Source organism: Lygodium microphyllum, chromosome 15 (genome assembly GCF_053477565.2).
Source record: "Lygodium microphyllum isolate KBCC chromosome 15, Lygodium_microphyllum_v1.1.10, whole genome shotgun sequence".
NCBI lineage: Eukaryota > Viridiplantae > Streptophyta > Polypodiopsida > Schizaeales > Lygodiaceae > Lygodium > Lygodium microphyllum.
Window position 1 is genome coordinate 139,999,511 of NC_141149.1, and position 16,244 is coordinate 140,015,754.

General features: G+C 38.6%; 1 protein-coding gene across 6 annotated transcripts in view; it reads left to right on the plus strand.

The window, feature by feature from the left end:
* Positions 1-15,807, plus strand: part of LOC148025137 (potassium transporter 19-like) — a 35,052-nt gene extending 19,245 nt beyond the window's left edge. Inside the window, exons 3-11 of one of the 6 annotated variants that reach the window (XM_087694866.1) lie at positions 883-1,108; positions 1,195-1,443; positions 1,582-1,632; positions 1,767-2,027; positions 2,134-2,186; positions 2,270-2,384; positions 2,484-2,605; positions 2,700-2,738; positions 14,323-14,470. In XM_087694866.1, coding sequence (XP_087550992.1) covers positions 883-1,108; positions 1,195-1,443; positions 1,582-1,632; positions 1,767-2,027; positions 2,134-2,186; positions 2,270-2,384; positions 2,484-2,605; positions 2,700-2,738; positions 14,323-14,334 — 1,128 coding nt within the window. In that variant the 3' untranslated portion in view covers positions 14,335-14,470. Of the gene's footprint in view, positions 1-870; positions 1,109-1,194; positions 1,444-1,581; positions 1,633-1,766; positions 2,028-2,133; positions 2,187-2,269; positions 2,385-2,483; positions 2,739-14,322 lie in introns of all 6 variants that reach the window. The other 5 variants (XM_087694867.1, XM_087694861.1, XM_087694862.1 and 2 more) reach the window with 5 other exon arrangements.
* Positions 15,808-16,244: the final 437 nt, after the last annotated feature.

Sequence of the window (16,244 nt, forward strand, 5' to 3'; positions counted from 1 at the left end):
TAGGCAGCCCCTATACATAGCACAGAGTGTTCGTGAGGGCACTAGATGGATGCAAGACATAAAGATGATAAGGAGGGCTGGCAGAAGAACTGAATAACTGACTATGGAGTGAGGTGGGCCAGCTATAGATAGGACCAAATGCTGAAACTGGCTGACCTGCATTGTCCACCCTGCCCAAGGCAAGAAACGCCTGCCCATAAATAAGGGAAACAGGCTGCCAGGTGTCAAATGCAGGAGTGGACTTCCACCTAGGGTGTCTGGGACAAATGAGTTGATGGACAAATACACTCTCTGAGCTCCTAATGTCCTCGTCTAACTCAGACTACTCACAAGTAGGAGATGACCATACATGTGACACATTATTGCTAACAGTTTAATGGGGTTTGTTTAGGGCCCCAGTGTCTGATCACTCATGAAAATCAGAAAGGAAAAAGATGGGAGAATTCAAAGTCTAGTCTTTGCATCATTCACATGCGACTTGTGTGTTGGATTACATTCATTGAATAGACATAGAGCTAATGCATTTTTAATGCCTTGCTTTGTTTTGGAATCTCTAGATGTGGCAGTAGGAGGAGAAATGTGAACAAGCTGGGAAAGGTAATGATGACACTAGTTTTTCAAAATCTAACTATCTCAAAAACCAAGTAGATTATTTGGTTTTGGTTTGAGTTGCTGCTTCTCACAAGTGTTACATGTAGGTTTTATAATGTCAGTCTGTTAAAATCTCTTTGTCAAAATCTGAGTTGCTGCTTCTCACAAGTGTTACATGCTTTTATAATGTCAGTCTGTTGAATCTCTCTGTCAAAAGCTAACTAGTTTGAAAACTAAGTAGATTATTTGGTTTTGGTTTGAGGTTCTTCTTTTTACAAGTGTTGTGCATAGGTTTTGACCAGAGCACTCATACTCCTGCTAGCATATCAAAGCATTGGTGTCGTTTATGGAGATATAGGCACTTCTCCTCTCTATGTCTTCAACAGTACATTTCCAGAGGGAATTAAGGAGCGGGATGATGTGCTTGGAGCTCTGTCATTAATTTTCTACACTTTGACCCTTATTCCTCTCTTAAAATACATATCCATTGTGTTGTATGCAAATGACAATGGAGAAGGTATGATTTAGCCTTAATGAGTGCATTTATGCAATTCTGGTATACTATGTGCTGTGCACCCAATAAACTTTTATGCATTTTGGCAGGTGGTACATTTGCTTTATACTCACTAATTTGTCGTCATGCAAACCTTAGCCTTATTCCAAATCAGCAAATGGAAGACCAAACTGTGTCAATGTACAATCTTCTGACACCCAGTAGAAAACTGAATAGAGCAATGAAACTCAAAGATGCCATGGAGAGAAGTTATATTGCAAAAACTGGATTACTGCTTTTAACAATATTGGGAACCTCCATGGTGATTGGAGATGGTATATTGACACCATCTATATCAGGTGACTACTTGTCTTCTTCTGTGCACTTGGAGCCAAAACTCTAGTGTTGTGCTGGCAGTGAGAGTGATGTTTTGTTATGGAAGTGGGTTAGACAATTCAGAATATGTTTATCTAATGAGTATTACATTGCTCTTGCAGTATTATCAGCTGTGAATGGAATCCAGGAAGCTACACCTAATTTGGGAAAAGGTAATGAAAAAAATGGTCAGTCTGTGTACTCTTATGTCAGAAGTGGATGTTGTTATTTGAAGGTTGAAAATGCAAGGGAATTTCACCGGGGTGGAAAACTTTCTTCTTTTAGTAAAAGTTGAATTATCTTGCAGAACATGTAGTGATGATTTCAGTCGCTATTTTGGTGATAATATTCATGATACAGAGGGTTGGAGCCGCAAAAATTGGGTTTATGTTTGCACCTGCTGTGCTTTTGTGGTTTGGCTTAATTGCAAGTATTGGTCTCTACAACATTCTAAAGCATGATGCTCAAATTTTCCATGCTTGGAATCCCAAATACATCTATGTTTATTTTGAAAGGAACAAAAGGGAAGGATGGGTTTCATTGGGAGGCATTGTCCTATCAATCACAGGTAGTCTATATGGTCAAGATACCTTTTGACCATGCCTTTTATTTCCAGAAGATTTTCCTCTGATTGTAAAAAGCATTTTTAGCCAAAAACTGGTAATTGATTACAGGGACTGAAGCGATGTTTGCAGATGTAGGCCATTTTTCTGTGGCTTCCATACAGGTACTCATCTGTGTGACCTAGAATAGGTAATGTCTTTAATGTACTTGTGTTTATTAGTAAGCTGATGAGTTGTATTGCTGCAGATTGCATTCACCTTGTTGGTCTATCCTTGTTTATTGCTAGCTTATGCTGGCCAAGCAGCTTATCTTATTCATCATACAAATGATGTTGACCAGGCCTTTTACAAATCTGTTCCAGGTAATGCCATTCAAACAGTTTTCTGCTTCCTTATGCTCCATTTACAATCATGCTTGTTCACTAAATACTTACCAGTATTGTCATTTTTGTCCTTGACAGCACCACTTTACTGGCCCATGTTTGTTGTGGCTCTGTGCGCAGCAATTGTTGCTAGTCAGGCCATGATTTCAGCCACGTTTACTATTGTGAAGCAGGCATGTTCATTTGGCAGCTTTCCACGGGTAAAAGTTCTGCATACATCTACAGAAGCTGCAGGGCAAGTTTATATACCAGAAATGAACTGGGTTTTAATGATCTGTTGCATCTCTGTAACAGCATACTTTCAAAGTCCTACTAAACTCGGAAATGCCTACGGTAGATATCCAAAACCCTAAATTTCTCATAAATGTGTGATTAGGTTTCTATGTCCCTAGTCTGTTACTGTTTCTCATCTGATTTTTAGACCAACAAATTGGAAAGTAATAACTGGAGCTTCACCACCTTTCCCCTTCTTTCCTCTTTCTGGGACATAAAAGCATATTAAGTTTCTTCAGCAATAATCATCATAAAGGTAGAAAGACAGGACAGACCCAAATACATGAAAGCTTAAAAGCATAGACAATAGACATCTAACTGGCTGGTCCCTCGGAAGGGAGAATGCCTAGTACAACACCTGACAAAAGAGCTAGTCTGGCGGCTGGTAGTGTCAAATTATCTGGGGAATGGTGTACTTCTCCGTGTAGTCTCTCCATCTACCTCCAAGAGTACAAATGTACAATGTAACTGCTATATATGAGCTCCCATTTGTGGCCCATCTGTGGCAGTGTCCTGCAGCCCACTTCACTTGGTTGGAATTTGGAGTGTGGATGACCCTCATTTAGTGGCATGACATATGAAAAGAAATGCTTCCTTTGGAAATCCTTATAACCACAAGTTGGTCCTTTGTGTATAGTAGAAGCCATGCTCTCCAAGTGACTACCATATCCCTCAAAGTTCCTTGAAAGACAAGCATACTGAGATCCCCTCCAGATGTCTTGTAGGCAGTCCCAAATGCAGCAATTCTAGAGTCTCTTCAGTTGCCCCACATCTTGCGCATGCTATTGGAACTTTGCCAAAACCAAGGTCCTTCTGCCACACTCTTATGAGCTCGAAGCCAAACAAAGAGTGTGATCTTCCTCAGCCTAAAGTGCTCCAACCTCCAAATGTCTGCTATTAAAAGCAGAGTGTTACTGGTTGTAACAATTGTATGCAGCAGCTCGAATCAGTGTGATCTTAGTCATCTAAATCCTCCTGCCAAGGCTGGTCATATACTAGGAGAGGGGATGTTTGGACCCATGTCCTGAAATGGATTTCTCTGTTTTGGGTCCCACCAAGTCTAAAAACTCACGGTGAAAATGGGCCTTGAAAAAGTGATGTCAATTTAAGCATAAGATCCAGTTCGCCATCTGAAGAAAAAAGGGACAACACTATTGTGCAAGAAGCCATCCCTTTACCTTTGCGCAAATTCACCGGTCCCTTCTCATCACAAAACGCTCCTATCTATTAAATTATTGATCTCACCAATGCAGGGCCAAATAAGGGCAGCAGCTGGTTAATGGACTCTCCTTCTCACTAACTCAAAAATGTAACCCCAAAGCAGCTGTTCTAGTGGGCCCAATGACAATGATCTCTCAAACAAGTGAGATTGTGAAACAGTATCAAAAGCCTTCCTCAGGTCCACAAAAGCAGCCATCTTTAATGATGGCCTTTGGGTAAATATATGATCAAGAGTAGAGAAGAGCCTCTCCTAAGTACCCCACATTCTTTGCCCTCTTTGATGATCTCATCCTCTTTGAAATTGCACCAAACAATTGTGCCTAGCTAGAATCTAGCCACCACCTGTATGATGCTAAACTGCCAGTGAAGAAGACCTCCTAGTTGGGCAATATGACTACATAGTCTGGAATGAGAATTAAAAATAAACACATTCTGGATAGTCCACTTTACGCCAGCATCCCTAGAAATACTAAATGTGGAAAACAATCTTCAGATGTGGCTGCTCAGAATCTATCAATTTGGGTTTTCCAAAAACCCAATCCCATGTATGCATGGTAGCTCTGACTACAAGACACGAAACCTTGGACAAAAGAGACTATCTTTCTTGCTACTGGGCAAGAGAGAAATCAATTATGACAGGTCTCCTTGCTTATAGTACGAAAGAAGCGAGAACCATTGGAAATATTGTGACTTGATGGTGCCAAAGAAAGAGGAAGACCACCTACCAGCATTCTCCATTAAGCTAGCTTACTATCACCATGGATTTCCACCAAGCTTTGCCTTTGTTTAGATCCCAAATGGAATTGATCTTATGTGCCAATCAATCCTAATCCTTAATAAGCAAATGATATATCTGGTTGATTGATGCATGCTCCAACATTAGCTGCCCTTTGATTCTCTAGGGGTGATCTAGGTGTAAGTGGGGAAAGGGCTGCCAAGCATACAAGAATACTGAAATGGTTGCTCATAAGTTATAGTATCCTCTAGGGCCATGAAAAATCCTGCAGACTAATTAGAATGACATCAAGGTTTGCCACGCAGGCAAAAGCATATCAACAATAGAAATGAGCCCAGCCATTGCCATTACGTTCAACCGTGGTCTTGCTTGTTGTTTCCATTCCCACGAAACAATCTTAGAAATAACCAGCAATTGAGCTTGGAGAGGATTGACTTGGAAACAATCCACACTTGAATTCTAGGAAGACTTCTCAAGCACTACCTTCCTAGAATGGACTAAGTGAGTCGATAACATGGAGGAATTGAGGACTCAGGATGATAGGCTGATCAATGTTAATAACATGTGACCATGAGGCCTGAATTTTGGTATCTCCATACAAACTACTCATGCCTTTGAGAAAGAATGCTTAGAAACCCAAGGCTACTCACCAACACACACAACTTCAAACAAAGACTATTGAAGTGCTAACATGTGAGTCTCCACATCTAATATTGCTTGGTCCCCATTCTTTTAGGTGTACAAATACGATTCCAATAAATCCAAGAAATGCCAATGCATATAGTACTTCTTTCGAAGCATGAAATTAATAGATTGTGCAACTTTCCACAAATTGGTCTTCGACCAAGGCAGCAATAGTAAGTAATATGAAATCATGGGCAACATAATTATCTGAGAAACCTAAAGGCGCACATGAAAAGGCCATTCCTGTGATTTCCAATCGACAAATTTATCACAATGCATGTGGAGATTCAATCAAGAAATTTCTTAGATAAGACGTTCACCCTCAAGGGATAGCCCGAGTGTCTCACAATACTACCCTTAGTTACCACCTTCCCTTTGTCAAGAAAAGTGACGAAACAGTATGCTCTTATACCATATTAGAGAGAGACAGTAGGGTTTGCAGGGAGAAACATAGTGTACGACAAACCCTAAGAGAAGAAAAACTCAAAAACTCAGAAGAAGAAGAGTGAAGAAGATGATGAATGATGAATCATTGAATCATGTTGAGTGAATCAAGATGATACAATGGAGCAAAAGCTCGAAGATGACTGCACTGTCCTAGCTGATCAAGTGGCAATATCTATAGGGAACCTTCACTATGAAGGGAGTGAAAACCAATCCTGTGGGTAGTAGGATATTGAAGGTAATGCTGAATTGTAAAGGAAAGGACAGCTAGCTGTAGAGTAAAACGTAGTCTGCAAGGGCCATTGAAGTTGAGGAAGAATATCACCAGCAACAATTGCAAACTCGAGAGGGTGGTCATCAGCAGGGCAGCCTAGCAAATGCTGAAACGTAGCGTGTGTGTATTAGTGCAATGACATTGCGTGTGCTCATGTGCAATAGGTTGATTTTGATGTATTTATTAGAGAAGACAAAATATTATATTTGTAGAGCTATTAGAATAGAGTGTGTTTGATTTATTTGCACAAAAGCAGGTCATGCGAGGTGAGGAAAAGAAAAAACTCAAAAAGGATGCTCTCGATGTATTTTGAGCACATAAGCTTAATTGAATATTATAAATACATGTACGGGGGAGATGCGGGCCATAATATCTTGGTACTAATTTAGTTTTTGGATTCTTTTCAATAGATGGAAGTCTCCTCTTTTCAATTCTTAGCCAGACTAAATCATTTTCTTGAAAGTCAATAGCCTTGTGTCTTTTGTTAGCTTGGGTTGTGCACCTTAATTGGGCTTGCTTAATCTTATCGATAGCTTCGTCTAAAATTTTTCTATGGTCAATATCCAAAGAGTCGGTAGCTAGAATATAGCTAGCAATGATCATCATAGGGATAGACAATTTTTTCCCATAAACCACTTCGAAAGGAACTCTACCAATTGCAGAATGTGGGGTATTGTTGTAGGCAAATTGAAGAATAGAGGTAGATGTTGGTCCCAATTACTAGGGTGGTGAATTGTATACGATCTAAGGAGGTCAAGAATCATACTATTGGTTGCTTTAGTTTGACCATTACTCTCAGGATGAAAATCTAACATAAAATCCATCTTAAAACATAAATTTTTAAATAGAGCTACCCAAAAATGATTACAAAATTGGCCATCACATTAGACAAAATAACCTTAGGAAACCCATGATGAGGACATATGGTACTAATAAACAACTTAGCAGCTTGTGAAGCAGAGAGTCTATTTGTAGGGAATCAAATAGGCCTGTTTACAAAATCTATCAACAATGGACTAGATTATATCATGATGAGAGGGTGTAGTAGGAAGACTAGTGATGAAATCCATAGAAATTTGCTCCCATGGGCCTTTAGGAATTGATAAAGGCATAAGCAAACCATACGTTTTCTCATGGCGATGTTTAATTTGTTGGCACACAATGCACTCAAACACAAACTTTGCTATGTTATGCTTCATAGAGCAGATCAATAAAAATACTCTTTGCATGTAGCTATTGTAGAAACCCTTTGAACAAAACTACAATATATATGATAAAGAATTATTAGCTTTAGTTAATGCTTTGGATATTTGGAAACATTATTCAATGGTTTTGAAGTTCTTATAAAAACTGATCAACAAACCATAAGACATTTACTGAACCAATCCTTAATTTCTGACCAACACATTAAATAGGCTTTCATTCAAAATTTTCACCCTATGATCCAATATTAGCCAAGTCATGTTAATGTTGTTGGAGATACATTAAGTTGTAGGCCACACGAAAGTATTGCATCACATTATCTACTTGGATTTGATAAAATCAACAGTGTGTATTTAAATCATATTTCTATTGTTGAAATTCAAATCTTTGATGCTATGATTCTTACATATGTTTAAAATTCAATTTTCTCTTTTATTTGGCAACGATTCAAGAATATTAATACTACTCTTTTTGATAATTACTCTTATGTGAATGAAATTTTATATTATCAAAGAAAATTGTGTATTATCGTGCCTTTTAGACATATTGCTAGCCTTCATCATATAATTGCCAATAATTGAGAGAAAAATAAGAAGAGAACAAATAGCATAAGAGAAGAAGGCTCCAAAATTTGTACGACACAAGAATGGGTACAATATCTCCCTATGCATGGGTGAGGATCTCACCCATGCATGTAGTTATAATATTGAATTAAGCTCTTGTGTTCAAAACACATTGAAAGCATTGTGTTGAGTTACTGCATTTCCTCACCTTGCATGACTTGCTTTTGTGTAAATAAATCAAACATATCTTGTATTTTATAACCTCTAATAAATACATCATAATAAATCTATTGAGCATATGTGCATGCAAAGTCTTTGCGTTAATAGGCACATATAAAATATAATGTTTTTGATAATATTTTTACACACTATGAAGTGCATAAATTTCACGTATTAAAGTACGCACTTCAAAATAATAATTCCATTGAATTCCGTCTAATTATCTGCTCACCACAATATAAAACACATTAGTATCCTTCCATCTATTTACCAAGCATAACACGACCAGTACTGTATGTACGTATTCACATGATAAGTCATAGATTATGCAGCAAATAGATAAAATCCATAATAATTAAAATCATCTGAAAAGTAAATATAATTCCATAGCATTTCCTGGAGATTAAAAAGCAATTGTTCCGAGTTGATAACTCAAAGAAAAATATGCAAGGTTAGCCAACCACATACTGTTGAGAGTCATTAGTCATCTCCTGTGCCACGTCAGCAGTGCCATGTGGCACTAGTCAGATTGTTCGACTGTTCGAGTGCAGTGCAGTGCAATGCAGTCGACCTGATTATTTCGGGTTTTTTTTGAGGCATTCTTTTCAGCCTTATAAGGCTGAGTTTCCAGCAGTCTTGGACACTTGTATCTGACAGATTTCAGCTTGCTAGTGATGGAGATTGCATTCGGAGCTGGCGGAGATTGAGGTCCTCAAGGTGGAGACATACATAGATATTTTCTCTGCATTCGTGTATAATTCTGCATCCTTATACAACATTCTTCACTGTAGATTTTCTGCGTTTCACCGTCTCTTTCTCTCTCTCTCTCTCTCTCTCTCTCTCTCTCTCTCTTCTCTCCTTGTTCACTCTTTGTCATGGTCATTTGCTTCTGCATTGCTTCACTCTGACATGGTATTAGAGCATTGAAGGAACGGACCTATCTGAAGAGGGGTTTTCAGTGCGACACAAGGCTGCATTTTCAGCATTCAAGTGCGAGCAAGTGGGCTGTGCATCAGAATAAGGCTGAGGCAAGAGTGGGCGTACGAGAAAAGAGAAGATTTGTTGAAGTTGTTGCTGTTAGAGAAGGAAGAAGGTTGCATTTTTTGCCTTCAAGTGCACATTTTACATTTTCATTGCCTTCAGCGGGTGAAGAAGGAATAGGACGAGCGAACCTCAGCCCTAGCAAGTTGTATTTTCATAGTCAGAGGAGGTTACTTTTTGTGTTTTGTGCAGGCATTGTAGGTGAAGATGTCTTCTAAGGCCGAGACAGAGTTTCAGGCGATCATGGACCGGAAGGTGCCCGCCGTCCTACCGGCTCTTCCTTCAGATCAAAAGCTTGATGGTGAGAACTATCGCATCTGGCGGGTCATGATGCTTGCCATATTGGAGTCCTATGATTTGGTGGAGCTTGTTACGGAAGCTATCAACTGTCCTTCTTCGTGAGACGAGTCCAGACTCTCTTTCAGTGAGAAAGCAGAGTTGGCAAAGGCTCAGGCACATTGGGATAAACTCAATGCACGCATTCGCTCGTTTTTGTTTCTCATGTACTACAGTTGTTATCTCTCATATAGAGCATTTGACAATGGCTAGGAAGATATGACTGGAGTTTGATCAAATGTGTAATCGGATGACCATCATGAAGCGTGTGTCTTTGGAAGTGCAAATGAGGACTATGAGTGCCAACAAGTCATCATCCATGCAGGAGCATATCAACAAGCTAAGGTAGCTTCAGATGTAGGTTCAAAACGCAGGGAAGGTGATCACTTCAAAGATATGGTGATAACTCTTCTTTCACAGTTATCGCCTCGCTTCAGTGGTTTTTTTTCTGCCTTGATTGCTTCAGGGCGGTCTGAGACTCTTTGGTGGGAAGAGTTGGTTTCTATGGTCTTGGACCAAGAGGAGCAACTGAAAGGAATTAATGCTTCGAAATTTGAAGCTTTGATTGGTCAATTCTCTTAGAAGAAGGGGAAGGACCAAAATAAGAAGAAGGAAGATAAATCTCGTGGTGGTGCCTATGCATCTGAAGTACTTTATGTGCCGGCTTTGGGGTATCATCTTCTCTCGGTGCACAAGATTTGTGCCCTCGGCCTTTTGGTCGAGTTTGATGTGGATTCTTAATTGAGGATCAAGAGCAGTTCTTTCTTCACGTTATGAGGAGAATGGAGTCTACAAGTTGCGGTATTCTTCTGCCTTGACTTCTCTTCTTCTTACCTCTAAAACACAGTCCGAGCTTTGGCATGCTCGGTTTGGTCACCTCAATCATGAATACCTTCGGAAGGTGTCTAAGGACTAGTTTGTTCGAGGTTTGCTAGATATTGTGGTGAGTTAGCAGCCTTGTGTATCTTGCATCCGTGGGAAACAGACTCGTGATGTTGTTCCCAGCAGGCTTTCGAGGCAGTCTTTAGCACACCGATCTTTGTGGACCGATGAGGACGGATTCCCGAGTCATTAGTCATCTCCTGTGCCATGTCAGCAGTGCCACGTGGCAATCTGCTACGTGGCAGCAGTCGGATCTGATTATTTTGGGTTATTTTGAGGCATTATTTTTAGTCTTTATAAGGCTGATTTTCCAGCAGTCTTGGACACTTGTATCTAATAGATTTCAGTCTACTCGTGATGGAGATTGCACTTGGGGCTGACGGAGATCGAGGTCCTCAAGGTGGAGACATACGCAGATATTTTATCTGCACCCGTGTATAACTCTGCATCCTTATACAACATTCTTCATTGCAGATTTTCTGCATTTCACTATCTCTTTCTCTCTCTCCTCTCTCTTTGTTCACTCTTTGTCACGGTCATTCGCTTCCGCATTGCTTCACTCTGACACATACAAGTGTTGACTCTTGTAGCAAATTTGCACCGTATACTAGTGTTGCTTCATGCGATAAATCTGCACTACAAAATTCTATGGATTTTACATGAAACAATGCCTAATACGGCAAATTTGTGTCCATGGATATTTAAAGCGGTTGTGAGTGGTGGGCATTAATTAGATTATCATATTATGGAGTTAGCGCTAATTTCTAAATCCATTGTAATTCTTCTACAAATTAATTTCTGTACTTGACTAAATATCTATGGTATTGATTATCCTACCGAAGAAATGTTATGAATTATATTTATTGATTTTTATTGAAATCAGCATTTTTTCCCTGGATGGGTGGTAATTCCTTGATTACAACTTAGTTACAACATCAACATTTATTACAAAACCGAGAAATGCAAATTAACTCATAATCTTGGACAATAGATACCATGCTGGTCCCAAAACTAATGCTCCTTTTGATATTTCTTTAACTTAATTGAAGAAGAAGTTGATGTACAATGGGATTTTCCCAATCCATTTCGGTATTCCAACTCCCCTTCTTGTCCAAAATGATCAACAAGTCTTCAATCTGATTTGCCCCTTGATTCAGGCAGTCAATTGGCCTTCATTCGCTTTGATGGAGATGGAAAATGCCCCAAATTCATTGATTTGCTGGTCCATTCACTTGAATTCGATTGAAAACAGCTTCGGCCTTGTTGAATCCAAGTCTTCAAGCTTCCAATTTTTGGTGTAGTTCTTGAGGTTGCTACCCTAATTTTTGCTGTAGATTAGGATTAACAACAGAGAAATCTGAAACTTCTTAGCCTTTGGTGATCTCAATGTTGTAATCTTCGGAGCAAGGTTGTAGAAAGGTTGGGAGATGAGAGAATGTTGAGGAGAGAGAAAATTTAGACTTCCTTTGCGAAGAACTATTGTTGCCCTGTCTCAATAGCTTGTAGATGCTTTCGCTTGTCGTAGATTGGTCTTCTCCTGCCCATGGCTACCTCAGAAGGTCCTTCAGTGGCTGTAGATCAAACCAACATTATCTCCTCTCTCTCTCTTGTAAGGTTGAATGCACAAAAAGGTATCTCTCTAGTCTTTAAAGACGTTTTTCAGACTTGCATGGGCATTTTTGACAAGTGGCAACCTTTCCAAATAGTTCTTCTAGCATTATCCATAATTAAATATTAATTTTTAATCTTTAAATACTGAAAATTAATCTAATAATTATTTCAATGCCCAGAAAAATAATATGACTAGCCAATAATTAAATTGACTAGGCAACTTCCATTCTTTAGTGTCTCTTTGCTATTTTTGATCATCAGATTGGTGTTAGGTACTATTAAATGCTACTTTTTTAGTGTTGCCAAAATTGACACTTATGGCGAAATAAATGATCCAAGCCAACAACTGGCCCCAAGTACCTGTGCATAATAATTTGTAGCAACTTTTGCCTTTGATATCCCGTGATGTCCTCGGGTCTCAGGTTGTAAATTTACTCTAACCCCAGTTACACCTCACATGTGCAACATTTACTTAACCATGTGATTAAAAATTAATCCACATGTTAAGTGAGGTTGCAAAAATACATGTTCTCATGACATTTATTATAATGGATTTTGTCTGTTTGTCGCATAACCCATGAGTTATCGTGCGAACACGTGCATACGGTACTAGTCGCATTATGCTTGGTAGACAGATAGAAGGATACTAATGTATTTTGGGTTGTGCTAAGCAAATAATTAGATCGTGACAGATGGAATTATTATTTTGGAGTGTGTATTTTAATGGTGGAATTTATGCACTTCATAGCATGTAATTTATATGCTTCAAAGTGAGAAAAATTATTATCGAAAACATTATATTTTGTACGTACCTATTAGTGTAACGACTTTGCATGTGCTCATGCACAATAGATTTATTTTGATGTATTTATTAGAGAAGACAAAATATTATTTTTGTAGAGCTATTAGAATAGTGTGTGTTTGATTTATTTGCACAAAAGCAAGTCGTGTAAGGTTAGGAAAAGCAAGAACTCAAAAAGGATGCTTTCATAAGCATAAAATTGACATAAACAAAAAATTTAAATGTTACCACTTAATCTTGGACAATGGATAGCTTATTGGCTCCAAAATTGGCGGCCCTTGTAACATTTCTTTATCTTGAATTGCAATATGGATGGAATACAATGAGATTCTATGAATCTCCTTTGCTCTCTCCAATTATCTCTTGCTGCCGTGAATGAGCAGCAAGCCTTCCAATCAATTTTCCCCTTGGTTTGCTTAGGGATTGACCTTCAATTGTACTCCTTGGGTGACAAATCAGCCTTAAATGTTTGTTGTCTGAATGGCCACTTGAATCTCTTGAAATTGTCCCAATTTTAATGATTGAAATTCAAGTCTCTAGGCCTACAAAAATTTTAGCCCGTTTTTGGAGGTGGCTGTCAAATCCTAATTTCTGCTGTAAATTAGGGTTTGTACTGGAGATTAGTCAAAATCTCCACCTTCAATGGTTGATTTTGCTAGAAATTGCTGAGGAAGGATGAGAATAGGCTAGAGGATTTTTCCCACTTACATGGGCAAGCCAAGTGGCAGCCTTCCAAAATAATTTCCAGCACTATCCCACTTTATTAAATTAATTTTCAAAATATCAATTTTGAAAATTAATTTAGTAATTATTTATGGCTTCGAAAAATAATATGATTGACCAACAATTAATTTGGCTAGGCCAATTTATCACCCAAGTGATCCTAAGCACTCATTAGCCTAGAATCAACATTAATTAATTAATTTTCTCGCAATCCTTTTTATTATTGTTGGATAACTAGGTATATATTTCTAATAATTCAAAGAATAGAGATCATGGCTATAGACTTATCTTGCTTTACTTTTGAGAAGTTATGAGTACTCTATATTTGACCTTCTTTCTTGCATACAGAAAAACCTATGATTTTTTGCACCAATTTTCCATGTATTGATGGCCTTGATAGTTCTAATTTCAGACATATGAAGAATGAAGGCATCAGCTTATGCAAATATTTTCTCATTGGCCTATTTTATATGTTAATAGCTTACATTGTTCGAGAATGTAAGTGAAGAAGCTGCACAAACACTCCATGAAATTGCCATATCTTAAACTCATAATATCTTAATAAGATGGAAAAAGGTTGGAACAAAGTTGATGCCTTCAAATTTGCTTCCATGCAATGCTTTACTTTGATTTATTACGTTAGCTATACATCACTTACAACACCATGGAATCGCTATATCTTCAAAGTCAATATCTTCTAGGTGTTCTAATCAAATGGAGTGTGAGTTGGAATGGAAAGAATTTGTTTACATGTCTACACTAGGAATATAAGTGAAGAAGCTACACATTACTTTAAACACCATGGATTGCCATGTCCTAAAACACATATTGTGCACTGGGTGTTTTAATACAGTGGAAATAATGTTTGAATAAAAACTGATCCTTCAAATTTTGCTTTCGTGCAGGTATCGCAGTAGTGGGTGTGATGGTGGTGACTACTTGTCTCATAACTATAATCATGATATTAGTATGGCAACTTCACCTCGTTCTCATAATTAGCTTTGTGCTGGTCTTTGGCACAATTGATCTTCTATATTTTTCCTCAGTGCTCTATAAGTTTGAAGAGGGTGGATATCTGCCATTAGCATTTGCAGCCATTTTGTTGTTTGTAATGTGTGTGTGGCACTATGTATATACCAAACGGTATCTTTATGAAGTTAAGAACAGAATTTCAACAGAATACTTCCTTGAACTACTCTCCAAATCTTTGAGAGTATCTGGTGTAGGACTTGTGTATACAGAATTAGTACAGGGAATTCCAAGAATTGTCTCACACATGATGGAAAGCCTCCCTGCTTTGCATTCTGTGATGATGCTTGTAACTGTGAAATACTTGCCTGTAAACACGGTTTTGAAGGAGGAGCGCTTTGTTTTTTGGAAAATTGGCTCCACAGAGTATCACATGTATCGGTGCATAGCCCGATATGGTTACAAGGATGCACATGAAGACACAGACACATTCCAGAGAGACCTGTTAGCTGGACTAGCGAACTTCATAAGCTGTGGAAGACAATCAGGTAGACTTGAGGAAATAAGACAAGGTAGAGAGACTGGAGGATTGGCTACCAATTTTGTGGAATCTGTTGATGGAAGAGGAGAGAGCATATCTGCCGAGGAAAAAACAAAGGCAGTGTGGGAATCTGTGACAAGCTGCATATCTACTGCCAGTAACAACAACGATACAGCAGAGGCAGGGATAGAAAACATGGAGAATCTAAGTAGCCCAACAACCGGTCTAGTGACTTCTACTGGAAGACGAAGAGGATTAGCCTTGAGGCATTGGAACAAAGCAGTTGAGGCAGGTACTGTGCTGGAAGAGCTCAAATTTCTGGAAGAATCTGTAGCTGCAGGGGTGATATATTTCCTGGGTCACTTGGATGTGAGAGCAGGCCGAAAGTCATCCTTCATCAAAAAGTTTGTAGTCAACTATGCATATCAGTTCTTAAGGCACAATTGCCGCAGTGGTAGCTCTGCTGTCACCATTCCACATGAGCAGATGCTAGAAATTGGCATGATCTATGATATCTGAAGCCTGGTACAATGCTGGTCATTTTGAGTCTGAATTATGCCTCTGTGTGCGCACAACTTTGGAAGAAATTATGCATAAATTAATAGAATTCATTGGTCCTAGTAGCCAAGAACCAATATGGATTGCAGTGAAAGATATGAGATGCATTCTCCAAGTATGGGGTTTCCTCAATTAGGACAATCATTTTACTTTGCTCAAAGTTTTTGGTCAAACGACTCACATGGCACATCATTGAATGTGGATATCTTAGAGGTAGATCTGAGCTTAAAGAATACTTTTGCGAAGTGTATATGTGACATTTGTCAATATGCATCGACATTTTTGGGTACATTCTAATTGTTTGGTGATCTCGAATATTGTTTGGCTAACAATTGTCTCCATTTCTTGCATAATGTGTAGAAAAGTAGACTACAAATTACATGCTTCAAGCTCCAGGGCGATGTGGTCTTAGCTTATAACCCTATATGCCCAATAGTATTATAAGCAAAATGCAATTTGGTTCATTGAAGATGATGCTTCCAATTAGATTGGCAATGGAAGATATGCATGAGGCATATTTAAAAATTGATTATGTTTTCATTGATCTTGAGATTGTTGTGCATAAGAAAGAAGAATATTTCCATGGAAGTTCATTTTCCAAAAGTGACTAGTGAGCTATGGTCATGGACTCTCTTATCAAGCAAACTATCTAGCAAACGGGTCTCCCTTGTGAGATTGATTGCTAGAAATAATAGCAAACAAATGTTGAATCCTAATTAGGGAGTGAAGCAAGGCTTGACAAAGAAGCCAATTTGTGGC